The sequence below is a fragment of the Apodemus sylvaticus genome, chromosome 13, assembly GCF_947179515.1.
Source record: "Apodemus sylvaticus chromosome 13, mApoSyl1.1, whole genome shotgun sequence".
Lineage (NCBI taxonomy): Eukaryota > Metazoa > Chordata > Mammalia > Rodentia > Muridae > Apodemus > Apodemus sylvaticus.
Genome location: NC_067484.1, coordinates 93,535,425 through 93,559,006, shown reverse-complemented (window position 1 = coordinate 93,559,006; position 23,582 = coordinate 93,535,425). Strand labels below are relative to the sequence as shown.

Sequence of the window (23,582 nt, the reverse complement as noted above, 5' to 3'; positions counted from 1 at the left end):
CTAAAGGGGAAGCAGAAGCCAGGCCCCTGTCTGTTCTCTGTGTCATTCTCTAGTCAGCAGAGGTAACACATATCCAAGCAAGGTCAGCTTCCAGACGCATCAGTGCCTTGGGACCACCTCCTGGGTAATTCCCCATCACTGTCTTAGAAGTTCTCGCTTTCACTGCATACAGGAAAGCAGGCTTCTGGCAACAGGCCTCTGTCTCGGACCCACACTGCTCAGGTGTGTGTCCCAGTGGCAGGAGGCAGCCTCTGCTTTGGCAGAACACACAGTAGAATAATTTGATCTGAACTGGAGCTGATGACCTGGGTTCTCACAGTCCTGCCTGCACAGGGGAAACCATAAAGAACTAAGACTCAAAGTGTACTGGACCATCCTCTGTTTGGTTCCTGTATTCACATTTTTCTAAAAATAACTATCTGTGAGTTCTAGACAGACGCTGCTGGTTATGTAACTTATCACCAGCAATGCTCACAACCCTGCAAAGTAAATACCACCAATCCCACGTTGATACACCAGAACACCAAGACGTGGGGCTGAGCACTTACCCAGGCTGGACCTGCTTGTAAAGATCTGAGCTCACGTTGGAGCCTGGTTTTCCGAGTCTAAAGTTTATTTCTCCTATGTCAACTTCTAAGTGATGTCCCTACCATTTCTAAGCGAATTTCCAGACTTGTAGGTTCATGGTATTATTTTTAAGGACCAGAAAATTTATGTATGTTCTAAGGCCAAGTAGGTTCTGAATTTGTTGATCTAAACAGTGCATGCATTTTGGGTCCCTGAAAGCAATGGAGGTTTCCAGACTTGGAATCTGAAAGGGCCAATATGAAGGTGGTAGGATAATAGGTCAGAGATCACTTCTGAGTTTGAAAACCCACCAATTCCTGAGTTTGAATCACATCAATTCTTGGACTTACCCAGAGCTTGGGACTTGAAATCCCACCAATCTCCACCCTGGAAATCTCTACCCTGGAAAACTCCTCACTTGAGAAACCTTACATAAGCCTGTCTCCTGCTCAGTTCCTGGCTGCTTCTCTCTTGAGGAGAGGCAGCCACCTTTTTGTATCTTTCCTAATAAATCTTTTTTGTGAGGTTTGTTGTGCAGTGTAACTTTGTGGTATTCCTTGGCTCCTGACTGCCAGGATACCTTTTCCCTCAGAGCCATAGCACTTCTACTGGGGAACTCTTTCTCCTCAGAGTGGTAACAGCTCCAAAGGTGAAAATGGGGGTGGGTTGCAGGGAGAATTGCATTTCATTTTCTAGTCCCATATGGCTACAATACACAAAGAATTTAAATGCAAAATTGTGTTGTTGGCTACTTACTTGTCTTACAAATACTTGAGCTAATCAACTTATATAAAAAAAAAGTCTGGGGAAGGGGGCTCAGCAGATAAAGGCTCCAGCTACCAAGCCTGATAATTTGAATTTAATGCCCAGAACAACTCCCTAGGGTTGTCTTCTAACTTCCATACATGTTCCATGACAAGCACACACACACACACACACCACACAATAAAATGAGATATTAAAATATATTTAAAGAGAATAGTTTATGTTAGCTCATCATTTGGCTCATAAATGATTGCCCCAAATCTTTTGGAGCCATGGCAAAGCAGTACAGTGTGGTGGGGAATGAGGTGTCGAAAGCCACCCACCTCAAGGCTGGGATGCTAAAAGGAACAGCAAGTGGTCCCAGAATCCCAGATGTTGGGACATGTATTCAACGATTTAACTTCTTCTCATCAGTGCCACCTCTGAATCATACCAACGTGAGGAACTGGCCTTTATCACATGGACCTGGGGGACCTAGAAGACAGCAGCCTCCTAGGTGAGCTCAGCTTCTGGTCTTGTTTGGTGCTTTCCACATAGGTCCCACTTCAGATTAAGAGCTCCTCTGGGCCAGATTAATGACAACTGACTTTTTTTAAAGCACATTGAGGGATTATCAGACGTCTCTTGAACAGGTTCCTCTGGAAACCAGAGCGACCCACAGAGGAAATGAGTTCAGAGGCGTTAAGTGACCAGCCTTAGGAACCCAGAGCTCTTACTGCACAGTTTGTAGTTTTTCCTTTCTAGTTGACTCTCAAGGATGAGTAGGGGCCTGAAAAGTGGAACCTCATCCGCCTATAAAACAGCCTTACCAGCAGGGGGCGCAGGAGCATGCATGGGACGTGGCGCCACTGGGATCTGTATGCGGGCCAGGTCACTGAGAGCTATTTAGTTATTCAATTTTTCTGTGACTAATGTTTAAAATATTAATGACAATGCCATTTCACAACTACCACAGGGTGGTGAAGTATGCAGTGGCTGACACACAGTTGGGGAGCAATAAATAATCTCTCAGGACCCTCACTGTGGGATCATAGAGACATGGAGGTTAATTAGACATTGATTCCTCTTTGATGTTTTAATAAACACTTGAAATCGATCTGCCTACTTGAAACTTAAAGTAAGCAAATATATATATATGTGTGTGTGTCAAAATATGGATTGCTGAAAAGATACTAGTACCCAGCAAGAATTTGAGGAGGCAGATTAGATCTCCTCTTGCCCTTAAAACAGGCCATACCATCTACCTCAGAAACTATTTAAACTTAAAAAAAGTTAATATTGTATGATAGTCTGGGATTTTGGATGACAGATCTATAATCCTAGCTATCTTAGAAGTGAGGTTGGAGGTTCATTATTTCAAGATCTGCCTATACTACTGAGTTCAGGGCCACTTGAGACTAAGGAGACCTGGTCTCAAAATTTAAGAAGAAAAAGAGATCTGGGACTACAGCTCAGTGGTGGAGTATTTACCTAGCATACATACAACCCTGAGTCCTCAGTACTGCCCCCAAAAGGCAAAAGATTTTGTATACATATGAACTATATATTATACAACATATTTTATATCATAATACTTATCTATATTATATTTCATATATATATTTTATAGTACAAAGACTGATTGTCACTGTTCTTTTTATGATATTTCAAGATAGAAATAAAAACATTATCATAGATAAGATTGTTAGTGATTTCCCCTCATGTTTGTTTAAAACATCTTTTATTAGGAGTGGGGAGTGTCATAAAATAGTATTATATATATATATATACATATATATATATATATTCTTTTACAGAAGCAGAATTGGACTCTCACTTAACATTATTTTCAAAAAAAAAAAGCTAGGCCAGGGATCAGGTAAATTACGTCAATTGTAATAAAGTGACTTGAAGTTTCAAGATAGTTAAAGTATTAAAAACCCAATGAAATTCAGAGTTGGTCACTAGGCTTTAACTGAGTCAGCATCAGACAGGCCTCTGCGTCTTCATAAGGCCTAAATATGGCCCAGAATTAAATAATAAACAATTGTTCATACAAACAGCCATGAGACCTATTTGTCCCAGTACCTGTAACCCAAATCCCGCCTATCTCTGACTCCGGGTTGGCTGCACATCTCTAAGCCGTGTACGCTTGCTCTCTGCTACATAATTTACTCTGTTGAACTTGAAAAGGAGTGGAATTTCAATGTAGAATTACCCATTAGCTCCAAGGCTAAATTTAAACCTCTAATTAAATTAATCCGTTCATCTTAAACACTTTGCTTCTCCCTTGGAGAAGTGTAGCAAGGCTTCTTAGGTGTCACAGAGCCTAATTCTGGGCGACAATTGTTCCATACAGTATTAAGTAAGTCACCCACTCCTAGAGAGCTCAGCGGGGGTCTTTGGAAAGTGACTGGGTAGCCCCGCAGTTGCTCATCCTAAAACCTAAAATATCAATCCCCGTTTATAGAGGAATGAAAGACTCGCAGACATTTGAATTTAAGATTATTCTAACCTGCTCAGATCTTCACAGAAAATACATTTTCAGGGACCAAGTGAAATCCAGGCTGTCCTTTGCTAAGAGCACCAGGGGTGTGTATATTAATCAGCTGGGCCACATAGAAGGTGTTCACACACCCAGACAACTAGGTGGGCGCCTTTACATTTATATTGGCAGCCGCCCCCTGGGTCTGAGAAATAGTGGGGTCACATCCCAGTGATTAGCAACACTTTCGGTAGGAATGTCCACATAGAACAAGAACCAGTGTGGTTAACAAGAACCAATGTGTCCAGGCCCATGGGTAACGCCAAATTTGGTTATTGGGTCGGGTGCAAAGGCTCCAGGTGATGGTCCCTTAACTCTTACAGGAGCACAAACCTGGGCTGCGGCTCACCAGGCTCTACAGACAACCGCGGTTCTCCTCCAGAACGTACAGAGGTGACGTGCTCGCCTCCAGCACCTGGCTTCCGCGCGCCCCAGGAATAGACAGTGGAGACCGGCCCGGTGAGCCCCCGCCCCGCCCCGCCACGCGCCGAGCTCTGCTTCCCTCCTCCTCTTTCACCTCCTCCAGCGCGGTCGCCTCCCGCCGCTGCGGCCTCCGCCTGCGGCTTTGTTTTCCTCCCAGGTCCCATTCCCTACACGTGATACTGTGTTATTGCAAAGAGCGCTCCGGAGCGCGAGCGCGGGGCGCGCGCACTTATAAATACCGACCGCCGGGCCAGGAGCCCGTGATCGCGCTGCATCGAGGGCCGGCCAGGCGCGCGTGGGTCCCGGACGCGGAGGGCGAGCCAGGCGCGTGTGGGTTTTAGCGGCGCCCGAGCGCCCAGGGCCGAGCATGGCCCGCCCGCGGGAGGGCAGGGCCGCCTCGCACAGCGCCCGCGCCCCGCGCCCTGCCCAGCCCGGGTCGCCAGGGCTCGCGGTCGCCGCTTAGCACTCGCCACTCGCTTCTCCGGGGAACTGACGCCGCAGACGGACACAATGGCGGCGGCTACCGCCACGGCGGGCACGGCCGCTTGCAGCAGCAGCAGCAGCAGCAGCAGTCGCGGCGGCGGCACGGACGCCGCGGCCACCAGCGGGGTGCAGCCGCCGCCACCGCCGCCTCCGGCCACCGCGCCGCCCGAACCTCTCCGTAAGCCGCGCATGGACCCGCGGCGCCGCCAAGCTGCCCTGTCCTTCCTCACTAACATTTCTCTGGACGGACGGCCGCCTCTGCAGGACCACGAGTGGGGCGGCGGCGAGGAGGGCGGCGCGACCAAGCCGGGAGCAAGGGCTCGGCTCAGCCTGCTGGCCGCCGGCTGCAACGCGTTCTCGGCACCGGGCGCTGCGGCCGCGCCTTGGACCGCCGGCTGCGGTTCCAGCCCTTGCCCGCTGCCGCCTTCCCTGCTCCCCCGGGTGTTGGGAGAGCCATCTCAGCCACCCCGTTCAGCCCCAGCTGCCACCGGTGCTCAGCTGCAGTTGCCTGACGGGCCGGGAGACACCGGACAGGAGGAGCTGGAGGAGGACGATGCCTTCACCAATGTGCAGGTGCCACCGGCCAGCTTCTTGGGTTCCGGGACCCCCGGGAGTACGAGCGGCAGTCGGGGCCGCCTCAACTCGTTCACTCAGGGAATCCTGCCCATCGCCTTCTCCAGGCAGAACTCGCAGAACTACTGCGCCTTGGAACAGTCAGGCCAGGGCGGTAGCACCAGCGCCTTGGAGCAGCTGCAGAGGTCCCGGTGAGTATCATGGACACACGCACGCCTAATTTTGCTGTGTCCGGATGACAGGAACCCCACTGGGGTTGCTCCCACCTTCCTGCTCCTGGGCAGAATCCCAAACCACTAGGGCATCTGAAAGAGGAAGAGGCCCAGGGAGTGTGTGGTCACACGTGTGAACGAACCCAGCACTAGCAGAGAGGCCACACCATGCTCCTGCTTTGGCCAGGGATTTGGGAGTTGGAAGAAGCAGTTAAAAAGCGGTGCGAGGAGATCACCCGCTTCCTGAAAACCCGTCCAGACCCGGAGGCGCGTCCCCAGCTCTGGGCGAGCGGCAGCCGGGTGCAGTGGGTGGGGCCAGGGCAGGCGGCGCTCAGGAGCCCCAACTGGTAACCGACACGTGGGAACCCCTCTGGAAAGTTTGTGGAGCCCGGGAAATCATGTTTTCCTAAGAAATGGAAAGGGTTTTTGTTTTTGTTTTTGCACTTCCCTAATTCAGGCCCAGGGTGTGGGGACTGAGAGAAAATGTGGCCTGAGACTTTTCCATTCCGAGAAAACTGGCGTGAGACTTACTGTATGCTTGTGCGAGTTATCTGCGGGTTTGGACTTCTTAGCAAGAACACAAGATGTGTTTATTGGAGAAATAGCTTGAGTTAAGTGCTAGATGCTAGGACAGTGGCCTTGGTTCTGTGGGATAGTGAGAATACCTACAGATTGGGGGAGACGCCCAGGGGAGCAGGTGGGGCTCTGTAGGCCTGTGGTGTGAGGGAGCCCTTCCTCGTTAGTTAATAAAGCCTCCTGAGAAATTATAGCACTGACTACCTTAGTTAACTATCACTAACAGGTTAGGGGTCCAAAACCTGTTTCCTCTGAAGGGATAGGGCCAGGCCAGTGTTCTGTGGGCAGTAGGTGGGTAGGGGACCAGCCTCTGTTGCCATCGCTTTCCTGTGAAGCAGTGTAAAGGTCCAAGCTCCCTGTGGCCTATTGGAAAACCCAAGTTCCTTGGTTAATGAACTAAGACAAGGACCAGCTGGGTTTACACAGAAGTTTGCTAACTTCCCAGCACATGAACTCAGACCTGTGCTGCTTCAGAGTATTCTAAGTTCAAGTGTGCATGGGCCTTGGACAGGGATGTAGAGGCTGGGGAAGCAGCCTTCTGACTCCACCAATGAGTTAGTGGTCCTGGGTACAAGTGACAATCCTGCTCTGGTGTTTCTTGTCACAGCATGAATCTCCAGTGGTGGATGGGCAGCCGTAGGCCAGCAGAACTGGCTTACCACACGTCCTGGAGGCCAGCATAGGGCTATTAGGATAGACATTGTAGTAAACTGGTGCTGTGCTGAGCCAGTGTGTCTCCTGGAGGGCAGATGGACTGGAAATGGGATGACCCTCTGCTCTTCCTCCAGGAAACCCATTCAGGATGTGTGGAGGAGCATCTAGTGTTTCTGTGTTAAAAGACACCCAGAGCTTTCACTTGTTAACCCTAGCTCTAGGAATCCTTAGGCTGGTTTACTGATCCTTTCTGTCCAAACACACCTTGGGATGTGCTAGTCTCAAAGATGAATCCTTGCTTGACAGTCAGATAAACCAAACTATTTCTGAACAGCCTGTACTTGGAAGCCTGATAGGTATGTCTTTGGCAGGTTGTTTGTTTTTTCATGTTTTCATTTTGCTTCCCCCCTCCCCCTCCCCCCTCCCCCAGGATCTCTCTGTGTAGCCCTGGCTGTCCTGGAACTCTGTAGACCAGGCTGGCCTTAAATTTAGAGATCTCTACATTCCAAGTGCTGGGGTTAAAGGCATGTGCCACCACCTTTTGGCAGCTCTTAATCGAGGGGGCAGAGGGAAGGTTAAATGGTTTGAGAGTGGTCAGCTGGCCTGGGGACCTTTGTCTGAGGTGTGCTACTTTATGATCCCAGAATAGTACTTTCACCTGTTTACAGTCGCCTAAAGCCCAGGTGTGGCCTTCCCTGCTCGAGTCCTCTTCCTGGTGTGGGGCCGCTTGAAGCCCAGTGGCCCTTGGGGCTCTCTCCATAAGCTGCTTTACAAAAACCAAAACCAAACCAAACCAAAACCAAAACAGAAAACCAGAAACAACCCAAACAAACAACAGACAGACGTGTGCGGGACGTGAGCTGCCACTCAAGTTGGACTTTCTGTGGATTCTTTCCCAGCTCTGTAAGAAATTCTTTGAAGCCTTTTTTGCTTCTGATTGTGGGCTCTGGACCCTCATGGAGAACTTAAAAGGCAACCCTTCTGTTTTTACTCTGACCTGTGCACCCAGTTGATTGACAAGTGATGCCGTGGTGAACCGCAAACCTACCCCTTTTTCTAGTGAATTTAATCCTATATTAAGTTTTTCATGGATATACAAAGATAAATAAATAAATCACAACTTCAAGACCTGGACTGTTGAAACTCTTTCTGGTTACTTCTCTCTGGACACCTAATATACTGGGAACGGAACTCAGATCCTTGAGTGTGCTGGAGAAACCCCTCGCCACTCAGTTCTAACCCCAGACTCTCTCTCTCTCTTTTTTTAAAAAAGATTTATTTATTATGTGTGAGTATACTGTAGCTGCCTTCAGACACCCCAGAAGAGAGCATCAGATCTCATCATGGATGGTTGTGAACCACCATGTGATTGCTGGGATTTGAACTCACAACCTTCAGAAGAGCAGTCAGTGTGCTCTTAACCACTGAGCCATCTCTCCAGCCCCCGCCCCCAGACTCTTATACTAATTAGAATGAGTTGCTTTGCTGTCCAGTGTCTGAGCTATGGCAGGGAGGAACATATCCTTGGCCAGGCCTTACGGCACATGCTCAGTGACCATGAATCCAAGCCGTGCTTGCCATCTCTGTACATGGAAACTGGACATCAAAGGCATTTGGCCCTCATGCCTGCCCTGGGTGTGGATTCGTTCACAGACAGGGAGATTCCAGGGCTCAGAGTGATTGAGGTACCGTCTTAGACTGGACTCGATCCTGGACACACCTTGACCGTGGACCCAGCTGGGACTGGACAGCACCTTGGGTCTTTGTCATTCCACTGTGGTCCTTCCCTTCGGCTGTCTCACTGCCTTGCCTTTGTCGGGCACACAGGAGGCCAGTTATTCCATGTCAATCTGTAGCTCTTCCCTGACTGTCTCTGCCATTTTCCCTCCCTTTTTGATCATCCAACTTTGTTTCTGCTTCCTGGGCTCTATCAGAATTTCCAGGGCTCCCAGGATCCTGCCAGCCTTTGTGAAGGGGCTTCATGCAGGTTTGAGGAAGCCAGCAGCTGCCATTAAACGTCACACCCTGCCTTGTTTCCCTTCCGTTGGTGCAGTGAGCCCCACGTGGGCAAGATGTTAATAGGTAGAAGGGAGCAGATTTTGAAAATTTTACAGCTTCTTTTACTTAAAAAAAAAAATCATCTCAGGCCACAGCTGGCATAAACCCTTGCTCCCCCTCCAGGATCTTCTGACTGGCAGACAGCCACCCAGCAGTGCAGAGTGGCTCAGGTGTGCACGCCGGCCAGAAGGGCCGCAGTGACGGAGGACTGTTCAAAAATAGCACAGACCTTTGCGTTTTAAAACACCTGAGTTAGTGTAGTGCTCCAGTCTGAGTTGGGGCTGTGGTGGATGGAGGCCATTTGACAAGGACCCATGTCCTGGGCTGGGGTGCTTGTGGCTCTGTGAAAGCTGAGTGACCCTGGGCAGGCGAATCAGCCCTTGTGAGTCCCTTTCCTCTTGAGCTCTCCAGCCACCCGGGTTTGGAGCCCTTGCAAATGCCTTGGCTGTATTTAACTTTCTGAATGTTAAAATGTATTGACTGCTAAATGTGCTCTGGGGGTCAGGGCTGTAAGATGTTAATGTAGTTATTGCCCCCTTAGGATCTATTCTTAAAAAGCAGGTGGTCTAGTCTGGTAGCCTGTGCCTGTAATCCTAGCACTCTGGACCCAAAGGCAGGAGGTTCAAGGCCAGCCTGGAGCACATATTGCCCCAAAACAAAAGCTAGCAATCCCTTCTAAGCAACTGACCAGCCTTGGGGAGAGAAAAGGAAGTTGCTGTGGAGGGAGGCACTGTCCAAGTCTGAGGACTTCCAGGAGTTAAGTCACTTGCTCAGGATCACCCAGCCCTTCAGGGCAGAACCCGGGTTCTTGGCAGATTGCTTCTCTTGGGTCACTCAGGGGTCTCTGCTTCCTCCCTCTACCGTTTCTACCTCAGTGTGGAGGCCTGGATCATGCTGCTATAAACTGTAATCTCTGAGGACTTATTGGAAGGAAAACACCCAGGAGTTGTGAGCCAGAGCCTGTGAGGGGAGATGTCACCCTCCCCTAGCCTTGTCACCCACCGCCTTGCTTCCAGACTGATTCCCCCAGCAGTCAGCAAACCCAGGTTACCTCTGAGCCTTGTCTCCAGCAACATGAGTTTCAGGATCCATAGCTGTGCTCTTGGGCAGAGCTAGGATCCAGGCAGGATGCTTTCTGAAGACTGACAACCCTGGGAGAGATGCGGAAGCCACTTTGGGCTCTGTCTTATCCACCCATCAGCTACTCTAGGAGCTGTTGGTCACCTCTCAGGGGAGTTAGGTGAGGAGAGGCAGTGCTAGCAGTGGGCCTTACAGGCAGAAAAAAAGAGACTGAACTGCTGACCTGATCCTGGACCAGCTTTGAGAATTCTGGGTTCTCTGCCTCAGTTTGCTCCTGGTATTAAAGACTTAGGATAAATGAGCCTGTCTTGTCCAGGGCTAGTATCTAAAGTAAGCCCTGTGGTCTGCTGTGAAGGGCCAGGGTGTGTCTCCCCTCCCCACCTCCCAGGTGTGAATGAATGAGCAAGCAAGAGAGCCAGTGACTGGGCGAGCAAGAGCCAATGCCTGGGCTACCTTCAGTGCAGGGCAGACTTTTATTTGTTTGTTTTTGAGTAAGGTCTCTAGTAGCCCATACCAGCTTTAAACTTGCTTTGCAGGCAAGAGTGGGCTTTAGTTTCTGCCTCTCCCAACTCCCGTCTCTTAAATGCTGGGATTACAGACGGGTCTGACTTTCAGCTGTGCCACCTGAGAAACTGGAGGGTCCCACTGGACTTTAGTCATCAGGAGGCCATCCAAGCAGGAAGCCTTGGCCTGCCTGAGCTGGCCATTCCCAGCCAACACCCCTCCCCATCAAGGAAATGGGCTGTAGTAACCTTGACTGCCAAGGGGCTCAGTTATAAAGTGCTTTTGTAGATGTGGATTGTAGCGCTAGCCAGGAGCCCAAGGTCACACAGCAGACCTACAATGACCTTGGACGCTTCCTTTCCTTGCCAGTATGTAGAAGAAACTCTAGTAATGGGTCTTGATGCCTTGTATTGTATATTTATTCAACAAAAGCTGACTACGATGAGTTTCTATTACAAAGCTTCACTGTGCTAAACACAGGAGGTGTAGACATGAAATTGGATCCCTTGCGGTGTTGAGTGGTACAAGTTAGCCTGTGATCTAGCAGGGAGTTCTTGGTTCCTGCTCCCACTGGGCAGGGAAACTTTACCCTCTGTGTAAGTCCTGGGGCTGGATGTGAATACCGTGTTGTTATTTTGAGGCATCAGTGAGAGTCCTATTTATGACAGTCCTGAGACAGTGCATCAGTCCTGCTTTAAGGTGTAGAGAGGTTAAGTAGCTTGCCTGAGGCCCCTCAGCCCATATGTGGGATGTGGTTTTAAGGTCTTCGGAATCTGCTGGTGCCTTCACAGCTCCTTGTTTACATTGACTTCAGCCCTCAGAAGCAGACTTGGTGACCTCAAAGGTCACCACCTACACTGCTTTCTTTCGATTCCTACCTTTGTATCATCTAAGGAGGACTTCTGTGGGCCAGGGAAGCAGGGCTTTCTGTGACCACAGTAGTGACATCCCCTGAGTACCTATGTCGGACCCTCATTACTGCCCTCATTCTCCTGATACTTACTGTCCCTTCTTGCTGTCACAGGCTGGTGGGTGGGGCCAGCTCTGCTTTCTGTCCCTGCTCTTCTTAGCCTGACCATCCTGCTTCCTTCCTGGGCCTTTGTTTGTTTGCACACTGTCTTCATAGTGTCATGCTGGTCTCTGTGCTAAGATGGCAGAATTGGGGAGTTGTAACAAAAACTAGATGACAGACAGAAGCTCTGGCTCATCCCAGGAAATCACAGCAGCTGTGCCTGATGCACTCAGTGCCCAGTGGTGCAGGTGTCCCAGGCCCCACTCTGCCCACCTTGGCTCCATCCTGAGTGACATAGTATTTTCCAAGAGGAAAATACTCTTTCTTCTTTTGGACTTAACCATTCTTCCTCCTTGGGTCGGGAGACCTTTCTAAGACCCACATCTGATGCTACCAGACTCAGATTCTTTGTATTTCTTATGAAGTGGCCTTTGGTAACTCTTCAGCATGTGGGCGTGGTTCTTCTAAGGCAGCCATCACAGCTGTGTATGTAGGCTGCTCTGGGGGGGGGTGTCCCCAGTGCCGCCCCCACTGCTGTCCCCAGCGCCGCCCACCTGATTGCCTCGCTTCTTCCACAGGTATCATGTTCCCCCCTCACCGCATACTTCCACTGACCTCTCTGACTTGCATGCTGTTGGGCACTTTGAGTGGATCATTTGGGGGCCAGGTCCCACCAAATGGCCTTCCTTTCTGGCAGAGTGACCATAACCAGAACAAAACCCAGTTTTCCTGGCCGCCTGCCCGTGGCAGTAGGGAGGTTTGGTTTTGGTATGGATGGTGCTGAGGGGACAAACTCAGAGTCTGGCTGTACCAGAGTACCATCGGGAGGTACATCCTCAACTGAGTGGAGAAATGGGATCCTGGCACCTGGCCAAGCCTCTTCAGAGCCCTAGCCCACCCTTTTCCTCAAGGTCGTCTTCCCACTGCTTGCTTCTTCCAGTTTCCCAAGCCTTAGTTTTTTTCCCAGCAGTCACCCCTGCCCCAGCACATTTGGTGCGGCGGATGCTTGCACACATCCTCTGTTTAGCAGCCTGGCAGCCCCCCCACCCCCCCAGCCATAGCCACGTCCTAGAGTAAGTTGAGACTGCCTGTGTGCCTTGCACCCTTCTGCCTATCCTCCTCTTCTTCCTCCTCTTCTTCCTCCTCCTCAGTGGGTGAGAAAAGGGATAAAGTCCTCACTCGCCTTCATTGGTGTGCACTTTAACATCTGTTCCAAATCCTTGTGTGATACAGATTCTGCCCACTTTGGAGCTGAGGAGACCGAGTCTGGGTGGTTTAAGGAGTCTTGCCTAAACCCCTTAGCTGTCACAGTGTGCTGGGTTTGCCATGGGGAAGTATTGAGGTCAGAGCTGGGTAATAAACTGAGCTCATCAGGATGGCACTGTCACCACCCTGGGACTCCAGACTGCCAGTCAGGTCCCTTCCTGGCTTCCTGAGGCCTGGCGTGCCCTGTGGACTGCCCCATGAGTACATGGTTGTGTTCCATTTTTCCCTTTGGGGGCTGTTCACGTCAAAGGAAGCACATGGAAAATCACAGCTCCTGAAGAATCTGCTGGCTCACTTGAGCATGGTGGCTCATGCCTGAATCCCACACTCAGAGATGGAGACAGGAGGACCGCCATGGGTTCAAGCCCAGCTTGGCTACATAGCAAGACTGTTTGTCAAAAATGCTTAAGGGGGGGAAATGGGAATCTGCCACAGAAGATATGAATGTCCCCCAGGATTACTGCCTGTTTTCTACTTCCAAATATAAGGTCTATGGCTATGGCTCAGTTGACCGTGTTTTTGCCTAGCATACGGGAAGCCCTGAGTCCCATTCCCCAGCGCCACAAAGAAAACAAAAGCTAAACCCCATCGTATGAGTGTGGTCTGTGGTAAATTTTAAAACAAAACTTGCAGGGCTGGAGAGATGGCTCAGTGCTTAAGAGCATGTACTGCTCTTGCAGAGGATTCAGGTTGGTCCCCGGCATCTATAGTCGGCTGTTCATAACTGCCTATAACTTCAGATCCAAGGCCTCTTTGAGTACCCGCACCACGCCCAACTAGGCATTTAAATATTTTTTTTTAAACCCACAAAATCTGTTCAGATACCGAAGCTAGAATCTCCTGCTCAGTGCTCTGTACTGTGCAGGAATCACAAACTTACTGGTAATTTTTTTTAGTTTGTTTACAAACTACTATGCCGTGGTTTTGTTTTTGCTTGGTTTTCTGAGACTTCCAGGAACATAGCGTTGATCAGGGTTTCCCAACCCTTCTCTGTTTGTGTGAATAGTTTGGATAATTGCACACCTGTTTGTGTTGAACGAGGCTATCCTTGGTGTGGCCTGGGGCTTATTGCTGCATGTTTCTCCACAGAGACGAACACTTACAAAGCTCTAGACCATAGAGCCTTAGCACTTGGCATCGCAGTATTGTGGAAGTGTATGGAGGAATTCAGTCTTACTCAATTATGATAGAGTTAAAAAAATAAATCCAACGAGAGTATAATAGAATACTTGTGTCAAAGATCTATATCCTAGAACACTAATTTTTACTTTAAAACACTTTTCTCATTAACCCAATTATTAATAAACCAAGATGTCTACTTTGTAGTCCTGGGTAGGCAGGAGCTCTGAAGAACAGATTGGAAAGGTGTGGTAAACCTTTTGCCTAGGGCTTGCTAGATGCTGATCTCACTGGGGGAAGCCAGCTCTCTGGAGCCCAGTGCAGTCTGCTGTAGAAGGGTGTGTGTGCAGAGAGGGATCAGAGGCAACACTTGTGTGCAGTGGTTGTGGCGTTTGCTCTGTCCAGTAGGGATTGTAAATGTGACTTGTTTGGAGCCCACAGCTCCCAAAGGGCCTCTGCAGGTGCTTTCTCATTAAAGCATCCAGAAAGCCGGCAGGATGGACAGGGAGGACAGGAGAACTGTCCTGTCAGCATCCTGCTCTCCAGTTCTGGGAGTTTTAAAGCATCCAGAAACTTACCCCTAGTGTCATGCCACTTAGCAAAACAAGGGCTTCTATTAAGTACTATAGGAGTGCCCCCATTCCTGTCCAGAGTCCTTGCTCTATTTGTTAACCTCAGAAGAACACAGAGATCTTAAGGCTAGACCTGCCAGAGCCGGTCACAGTCAGTGTGGTAAAGGACAGAGTAATGCTCACCAAAGTTTGGGACTGCAGCCTGACCGTCAGGCATGCTGATTGGCACGTGATAACCTCCTGGGCAGGCCAGCAGGACCCTAGGCTGCAAGGAGTGGTGGGAAGATTTCCCAAGAACCCATGAAGGCAGCTCCTCCTGTGGGAAAGGGCACTGGCACCCCTGTCTCTCAGCCTCTTCGTTATCACAGTGGGTGAGTGGACTGAGAAGGGACAGGGCCACTCTCTGAGTCTTGCAGCTCTGACACTTAGCAAACCTCACCACCACCACCGGACTTCCCCAAGACTCAGTGTTCTCATCTGTAAATTGGAACAATAATCTCTGCCTTATGGAATATATTGGTTTTCCTGTCACTGTGACTGAATATCTGACAAGGACTTGAAGATGGATTATTTCAGATATCGGTTCAAAAGGTCCCTGCAGCGGGGATAGCATGGTGGCTGGTCACATGGCGGCGTCTGCATGAGGAATCAGAAAGAGAAAGGAATGTTGGTACTCAGCCCCTTCCTTTTCTCTTTTTATTCAGTATGAGATCCTAGTGCCTGGGATGGAGCTCCATGCGTCCAGGGTGGGTCTCACCTTCTCAGTTAACCTCCTCTACGAACTCTAATAGACACACCAGACAGACCAGTGTTTCCGTTAAGCTGACCTCTTAGCCACCCATTACAGGAGTGATTGGCCTGGGGCCCTGAAACATTCAAAGTTTAGCAATGTGCACCAGGAAGCCATAGAGAATTTGGTGAGGCCTGGGAAGGTGGTGGGAGCTGAGGGTGTGACACTGGGGGGACCAAGTGACTTCGATTTATAATTTTGTAATAGTAAGAACTGTCTTTATGGGAAACACGCCCTCCTGTGGGTACTAATCCTGCTCTCAGCCCCATCCCGTACAGGAAGACCCATCCTGTTTGCCCTGGCCTTCTTCTCACCGTGGGGGCTGGAGGGGGATGAGGGAGGTGCCTGCCAGGAAGATCCCTGTCACTCCATGAGCATCCTCAAGACTAGCTAGGGAGATACACTTTCCCACTCCCTCTGCAGACACAGCTCCTCCTCGCCCTGGGGTCAGGTGCAGTGACTTAGCGTCCTTTGGGAGATGGGCAGGACAGCAGCAGGGACACATGGAGTCCTTGCTGTGCAGTGACTCAGTTGATTCCAGTTGTAAGTTCCCCCACACTGACCCTTTGCAGCCCCAGCCAGATACTTAGAACTTTGCTCGAGGCTCCGAGGTATGATGTATTTGGCATGGGCACAGCAGCAGTTTCAGTACCAACTCTGACCAGGTGTCTGCCCCAGGCAGTGGCTGAGGGGTTGTTAGATGAATGGGGCCCAAGTCTTGACCCAGAAGAGAAGCAGAGTCTCTGTGTCCAGCAGCTGGGCTCTGGGTAGTGGAAGTCAGGGGCCACTGGGGTGGGAGCCATGGACGGTAGTGGAGAACATGGTCTTCGGGCTGGGCTTGCTGTGTGACTCTGATACCATCTTGAGCACCTAGTGTTGACACCCACTGGGTGCTTCCCGACAGAGTGAATCTAACTGTGGGGGTAGCAGGGAGCCTTCTGAGAGGAAATAGGTCTGATAGACTTTTCAAAGACACACCCATGAGAGTCACCCATGCCTCCTGTAAGTCCCACAAACTAGCTAGACTTGGGGAATCACTCCTTTGGTCTGCTGATGCCTTCTTTGGGATGGATAGACAGACTCTCCAGGAAGAGTCTAGAGCAGTCACCTACTTTTGCGGCACTTTCTTCTTGCTCTTGTAGGGAACACCTGGGTGAACAGCACCCCTTCCTTATGGCCTCCTGGAATTGTAGCATGGGCCCTCTTGAAAAGTGAACCCAAAAATGAAGTCAGTGGACAGTCACTCCTAAAGGATGAGAAAGGCTGTTCTTGTTGATGTAAGGGAGGGGGAAGCAGGCTGAGGAGAGAGGCCAGGCTGAACGTGGCTGACAGAACATGGGCTACAGAGTTCTGGTTGGTTGGGCGGGGTGTGCCAACCATGCCCTGTAATAGGTATCGACTGAGGGATGCTGGGAGAACCTGGAAGCCAGGCCTGCTTTGTTATGCTCAATAGGCACTTCCGCTAGCCATTGTTCTTGGATTTGAGACCTAGCAGAAATGAGGTTGTTGTAGATATAATTAGTTAAAATGAGGTTATGCTGAATTAGAGAAACTGCAAAGACCATGTCCTCCTGAGAAGGCCATGTGAGCACGCCGCACCGGAAGACGACAGTGTGGACAAGACACATAGGTCAGCGTGATGTTTCTAGCATGCTCAGAGAATATTAAGGAATCCTGGCAACCGTAGAAGTTGGAGGAAGCACATCTCCCTAGAGTGCCCAGGGGAACCAGCCTCGCAGCGCCTTGAGTCTGCAGAGCTGTAGTTGTCAGTGTAGCTGATGGTCAGAGTCAGAGGTAGGAGCTGGTTCTCCACGTGGATGTACCAGCCTTCCTCCCTGTGGCCAGCAGGATGGGTGGAAGTTCTGTGATTATAAGTAAGCTTCCTGCTGCTATAACAAATAGCCCTGGGGAGGTTGGCTCATTGTTTGGGAAGCTGTAGGCCACTGTCCAGTGGCCCAGTTACTTTTGGGCCACTGGCAGGTAGTCTCTCTTAGTGAGAGGGTGACATGGCACAGAACCACACAGCTCAGGGTTAGGAAACAAGTGTGGCAGAGACCAGGCGTTCCCGGTGCCCTGTCATTGACCCAATGACCTTTGACCCAAATTTGAAATCTTCCAATCCCAAATGACCCAAAGGCCTTTTAGTAACCAGGGCACAGACCTTTAATAGATGTCCCTTGAGGGCTGTGTGTGTGTGTGTACACGCATGCATTCTCCATTCTGGATATTGAAGTTTTCAGTCAAATCTTTGGCAGGCTTTAGAGCAGTATTCTAAATATGTTCCCTAACAGCACCCTTCTGAAGAGCGGGTGAAGGAGCACAGAGGTCTTTGCTCACACATAAGCACCAGGGGAGCTTGGAATGTTAAGCACATAGGGCTGGTCCTTCAAGGGAAGGCATGCAGACAACAGCTGTTGTCCACCAGAAGTCTGGGAGTGGGCGTGCTTACACACCTACTGCCTTCAGCCCTATCTATGTGGCTAAAGACTTTCCCAACATCAGATTCCCCCAACCCCCTTTATCAAATACGTGTTCTTTTCAGTCAATTTACAGAACCTGTCTTTATAGACATGACAGAGGGTTTTGATGTCACTTCTGGTCTGTACTTAGCTTACTTTGTTCCTCAGGGAGATTTATGTATGCTTTGTCATACATGTGGGATTGAGTTAAATATCAACAGAATACTTTTCACCAAATTGTGCTGTGCCTAAATATGGCTAAAATAAACCCCTCTGTGTCAGACTCCCAAAGTCTAAACAGACATAGGCTACTGAGTTGTGTTGATCCACAGTGCCATCTTACCTCCCGAGGTCATCTCTCAGAGACCCCCACAGACGTGGCTAGGCATGGTGCTTTAATTATGAGACACTGTTAGATAAAAGCCAGCATTTTAGTCTAAGTCAGTGGAAGCACCATGTTCCAGCTCTGCTTGGGGTGCTGAGTTAGGGGAGGTTCCAAGGCCTTCTGCCCCTCCGAGGCCAGCTGTGCACCCAGCAGGGTTTTAGCGAGTATCCTCGCCTCAGCCCCTGCCGCCTCCCGTCTCTCTGCCCCCTGCTCTGCAGTCTGAGGAATTTCATGGTGTCTCTGCTGGAAGGACATGTCTGCTATTTCAGGCATGCAAATAGACTTCTTGAAGGCATTCTACTTTGTGTCAAACCCTGGGGACACAGAGAGACCCTAGAGAGACGGTGCCACCCTCCCCACACATCAGTTGGCCACTAGTGTGGGGGATGGGCAGAAGAAAGGCACTCATAGAAGGCCTGTGACATAAGCTCTGGAAGCTGCCATGAAGGGGCTCCTTCCTCTGTTAGACATGGTGGCTGGGAAGGTGGCTCTGAGGAAGATGAGAAGCAATGGGAACCATCTCAAGCTGGGCATGGTGGTAGACTCCTGGAACCTTGGCATGTGAAAGGCTGGAGCAAGAGGCCAGCCTGGGCTACATAGCAAAACTGTCCAAGAAGAAGAGGAAGAACAACAATAATAATCCCTTACACACAAACCAAAGATGAAAAGCCACATAAGATGGGATGCAGGTTCTAGGTACTGGAAATCATGTGTTCTGTGTCCATAAGGTACATTTAAAGAAGAAAAGGGATGTGTGTAGCTGGAACACAGACTTGGGAGTGAAGGAGAAGAATTGAGTGGGTAGTATGTGTGCTTAATAGAAATCTCTTGCATCCTGAGAGACACAATGGATTGGGGTGAGGCAAAAGTTATAGAGAACTTGGTGAACTCAAGATGCATGCTGAGAATTGATAGAAAGTCCATTCAATGAATGGTGCCCGACCAGCACCAAGCTGATATAAGCAATCTTGAGAGTAGTCACAGAACAAATAGGCTTATACATGTTACAGACAAGATGATACTGACCCTGCTGGCCTACAGTAAAATCCATGCTGGTGTGCTAGGAAGGCTTCCCTTGTAGAGCGATTTCTGGACAAAGGTCTGAGGACAGACAGGGGAGTGGACAGACAGACAGGAGAGGCAGTAGATACTGAGTGGTACTGGGACCATTCTTGTAGACAGGAGGAGCCATTGTGCACATATGTATTAGAGATTGGAGGACCCTTGAGGACAGGGGAACCATTATGTATACACTGGGATCAGAGTGTTCATAGAAACCAGGCTGGAAAGATTGAGGTAGACCAGAAAGCTATGCAAGAGGCCAGAGAGTAGATTTCGGTAGTCCAGGCAGCAGATGATGGCCACACAAAACTGCATGATCATGCAGAGGACAGAGACACAGGGTTCTGTGGGATGGCAGTTGTTTCTTTCCCTTGTTTTACTGGCAGTTCTGCATAATAATTGTTGTGATCATAAAAAGAGAAAGAGGTGAGAATACGTTTTACGGAGGTATGGGGGAAGGGGTGCCTCAGGCATCCCTCTCCCTCAGGCATCCCTCTCCCCTGAGGGACCAGCCACACGATGGTATAGTATAGAATAGAGTTTATTCAGGGCATGGGAGGGGAGTTCAGGGGGGAGTAGAGGCAGGGAAAGGCAGAGAGAGGGAGAGAGTAGAGAAGCAGAGGCCTCCATGACCATGTGGAGAGAGGGGGGAGGGGGGAGAAGAGAGAAGAGCCCAGGAGGGGCAGAGAAGCTGAGAGTGAGAGAATAAGAGCTACAAGAGAGAGGGGAGGGCTGAGCATCCCCTTTTCCAACTGTGGAGAGGGGCATGGTAGGGCGGAGCTTAGACAGAGTCCTAACGATAACACCACCCTTATCGAGCAATAACTTCATGGGGTCCTGTGAGCATTCAGTAAGCATGGCATTATATATAAAACCATTATATATAAAACAGGGTCTCTGCTTTTTCCTGGGTCTGTGGCTTTAGGTGAGTCCCTCAATTTCCTTGAGCCTCACTGGTCGCCTGAGAAGGGCGAGATCCTGTTACATGTGTGGGCATCTCCTGGCAGTGTATTCAAAGCCCAGATCCAATGGCCATGATTTCTGTGAGCATGTAGAATGTAATTATCACTAAGAGTCTCAAGTGGTTAGTAGAGGCCAAACACTCTTTAAATGTTCTGCAGGTTTTATGGGGGCCAAAGCTATCATATCAGTGAGGTAACTGATCATGCTGGGCTTTCTCCCCAAGTCCTTAGAACCACCTGGGAACCCCACCTGACGCCGAAGGATACACTTTTCCCTCCTCTGGGCACTGTTGCTAGGAGACATTATATCCAAATGATTTTTGGACTCAGCTTTAGGACCTAGGTATCCAAAGCATTCTTTTTTTGTTTGTTTGTTTGTTTGTTTTTTGAGACAGGGTTTCTCTATGTACTGCTGGCTGTCCTGGAACTCACTCTGTAGACCAGGCTGGCCTCGAACTCAGAAATCTGCCTGCCTCTGCCTCTGTCTTAAGAATATACTCTGGTCACTCCACAGCCTGGCATCTGATAAAGACTGTGTTGGTGGGATGCTGCCTTGTGTTCTGGGGAAGGAGGTCACATATGTTCACCTCTTTGCATCAGACACAGGTGTGTCAGGCACAAGTGTTTCTCGGAGGCCAGGCAGATTGGAAGCGTCAGGAGTGCTCTATCTCCAAGTATCCTATAGGCTGTACTGTACAGAGAGAAAGAATGTAGCTAGCACAGCTAGGTTAGAAGGTGTAACGATCAGACATGTTTAACATTAGCTCTCTGGAGCCAGGAAAAGAAGAGCCAAGACTGAAATACAAGGAACCAAGTAGGATGGTGGAATCTGGCATAGAGGGAAATATTTACATGAGAGCTAAGCATCGGTTTTTATATTGTCACAAATTGGTACCAGATGCCTGCCTTTCCAGACCGACTCCTCAGCTCATATGAGACTCTGAGTTAGACAGTAAATCACTTTGCCATTTGGAATGCCATTTGATATTTTTTGGAAGTTGTTCTGCCCCAAAGGGTAAAGAATTCGTACTACAGACTTCTAAAACAGCACTTTTGTGAATGTAATTAACAAATGATGCCCCAGGGAGGAAGTCTCCGGTTTCTTTTTTATAACCCCCGGCAGAAGTGAAGGAGGTGAGATTTCATTAGCATTTGCATCTCTCTGCTCTGGGAATTAGTTCAGCCTGGTGTAGCCTTGTGCAGCCCTGGTCACTCCATTTCCATTTTTCTTTAACCTCCCGACACGGGAGAAACGCACGGGGCCTCGTGTGGGCTACAGGTGGCAGCATCCCAGGATCATGGCATGGTCGAGCGGATTCATTTGAGCCCTGGGTTTAGTCTCCATGGTATTTTCTTTTGCTGCAGGTTATTTTTCTTGCTGGATGTAAATGCCTTATAAAATAAGGTTGTATGCTGTGTGTGACCTTCCTTATGCCTGCAAGGCTTTCTCAGAGGACAGAGCTGACTTTCTCATGGTTGTCAAAGGGCCACCTGGGTAACAGGGAGAATAGTCTGCTCTGGCTCTGGTACTGGGATGCCAGCGGTCTAAGGACATGAGGCTCAGACTGGGAAAGAAAAATGCATGTGAAGATGTGGTCAGTGCATTGCATGCTGGCCATTCAGCTGTGTATTTGTTACAGTCTCAGTCAGAATTTCTGCTGCCATGTAAAACACTATGACTAAAACTAACCTGGGGAGGAAAGGGTTTATTTTACCTTACAGCCTGTAAGTGCATCGCTGAGGGAAGCCAGGGAGAAATCTGGAGACAGGAACAAGAGCTTAGGCCATGGAGGAGTGCTGCTTACTTACTGGCTTGCTCTCCTGGCTTGCATACCCTGGTTTCTTATAGCATCCGGGCCACCAGCCCCCACATCAGTCAGTGAAAACAAAAATGCCCCACAGGTTACCCACGGGCCAATCTGATGGGGAGGACTTTCTCAACTGAGGGCTCTTCTTCCAAAACGACTCTAGCTTGTGTCAAGTAGACATCAAACCAAAACAGCAGAGCCTCTCTTCCCTGTGCTGTGACAAAATATCTGAGAAGCAGCAGCTTGGGAGGTAAGGGTGGCCTTGTTGTTCAGGTTTACAGTGTGAGGAGTTGCATTCACACAGAGGCAGAAGCAAGAGGCGGGTGGTTAGTTACGTCTGCAGGCATGAAGAAGAGAGTGCTCCTGGCTCCGCTTGCTTTCTCTTTTACTTTCAGTCTGGGATCCCATGAAATGGTGCCACCCATATTCAGGGGGAGCCCTCCTTCCTCTGTTAAGTCTCTCTGGAAAGACCCTGATAGGCACACCCGGAAGTGAGTGTGTTTGTTTCCACGTGGCTAAGTCAGTCAACAGTGACAGTTACTTTTCGCAGCTGGGCCTTGGTGTAGCCGGCCATGGCCAGGCTGTGGACTCTCACGTGGTGATTTACTATGTTCATAGAATGAGACAGGATGAAGCCTCAGCTCTGTACTTGTGTTGGAAAAAGGTTTCCCAGCTGTGGACTGGACACCCAGAGGGCGTCACTGTTGTGTGTAGAAGCCTTCTTGGGGCCGGGTGCCTGTGCCCTGTCTTCCTTCACAGCCACCACACAGGTGACTTTCTAGAATAAAAGTCTTGCTGACGAAGCATTCTCACTGCTCTGATTTATTTTTAAGCAAAACTATTGAGAACTCTGGATTAGGGAATACTGAGCCGGGCTCAGACTCCTGAGAGCCTCTGGGCATACTCCTGTCACTCCATCAGACACAGCCCGGCCTCCGGGTGTGTAACAACACCTTATTTAATACACGCTGTCGGTATGTGGTTGAGCCCACAGATGATGGCCCTGTGACTCATGCCTGAATGAAAGGTCTCACTATGTCCCAAGGGCACATCACGGCTTCCTCGTGCTTGGTAACACTCAACCACACACTAGCTTTATGGTCGGACCATTTCATTTCAGTGAAATTATGATAAAACTTGCAAAACTGAAAAAGAAAATTACTGAATTACAGAGAGGCCAGGAGAGGACGCATGCTTGTTAGCGCCAACAGATACGAAAACAGTCACCTCGTCCACCTCTGTCGTTTGGGTCACTGAGTGACTCACCGACTGCCACTCCAACTGTGCACTTTCCTGTCGTGAACGTGGTGTGGGTTTTGGTCCACGTGGGTTGCTTCTAAGCCTGGGAAATCTGTTTCAAGATTTATATATTCAGTTTGACTGTTAGCAGTTCTTAGGTTGAACTCAAGTCACTTTTTTTTTAATAAAATGAGCGGGCAGCTAGTCAGATGAGCAGATACTATCAGGCACCTGCTGGGCTCCCATCTGGGACCCGTGGGAGTGCAAGGAATAGAAGACCATGAGAGGTCACAGAAAAGAGCACCATTCATTTCCGTGCTACCCCCAATACTCCCTCTTTAATATACTTACACACTTGCATGCACACACACACACACACACACACACACACACATTTTTGGTTTTTTGAGACAGGGTTTCTCTATGTAGCCCTGGCTGTCCTGGAACTCACTCTGTAGACCAGACTGGCCTTGAACTCAGAAAACCACC

At 49.6% G+C, this 23,582-nt stretch overlaps 1 protein-coding gene across 2 annotated transcripts in view; it reads left to right on the top strand.

Annotated features, from left to right (window-relative positions):
- Window positions 1-4,362: 4,362 nt before the first annotated feature.
- The window catches only part of Cables1 (Cdk5 and Abl enzyme substrate 1), a 110,924-nt gene continuing 91,704 nt past the window's right edge, over window positions 4,363-23,582 (top strand). For both annotated transcript variants that reach the window (XM_052155645.1, XM_052155644.1), the window contains exon 1: window positions 4,363-5,526. In XM_052155645.1, coding sequence (XP_052011605.1) covers window positions 4,790-5,526 — 737 coding nt within the window. In that variant the 5' untranslated portion in view covers window positions 4,363-4,789. The remainder of the gene's footprint in view (window positions 5,527-23,582) is intronic.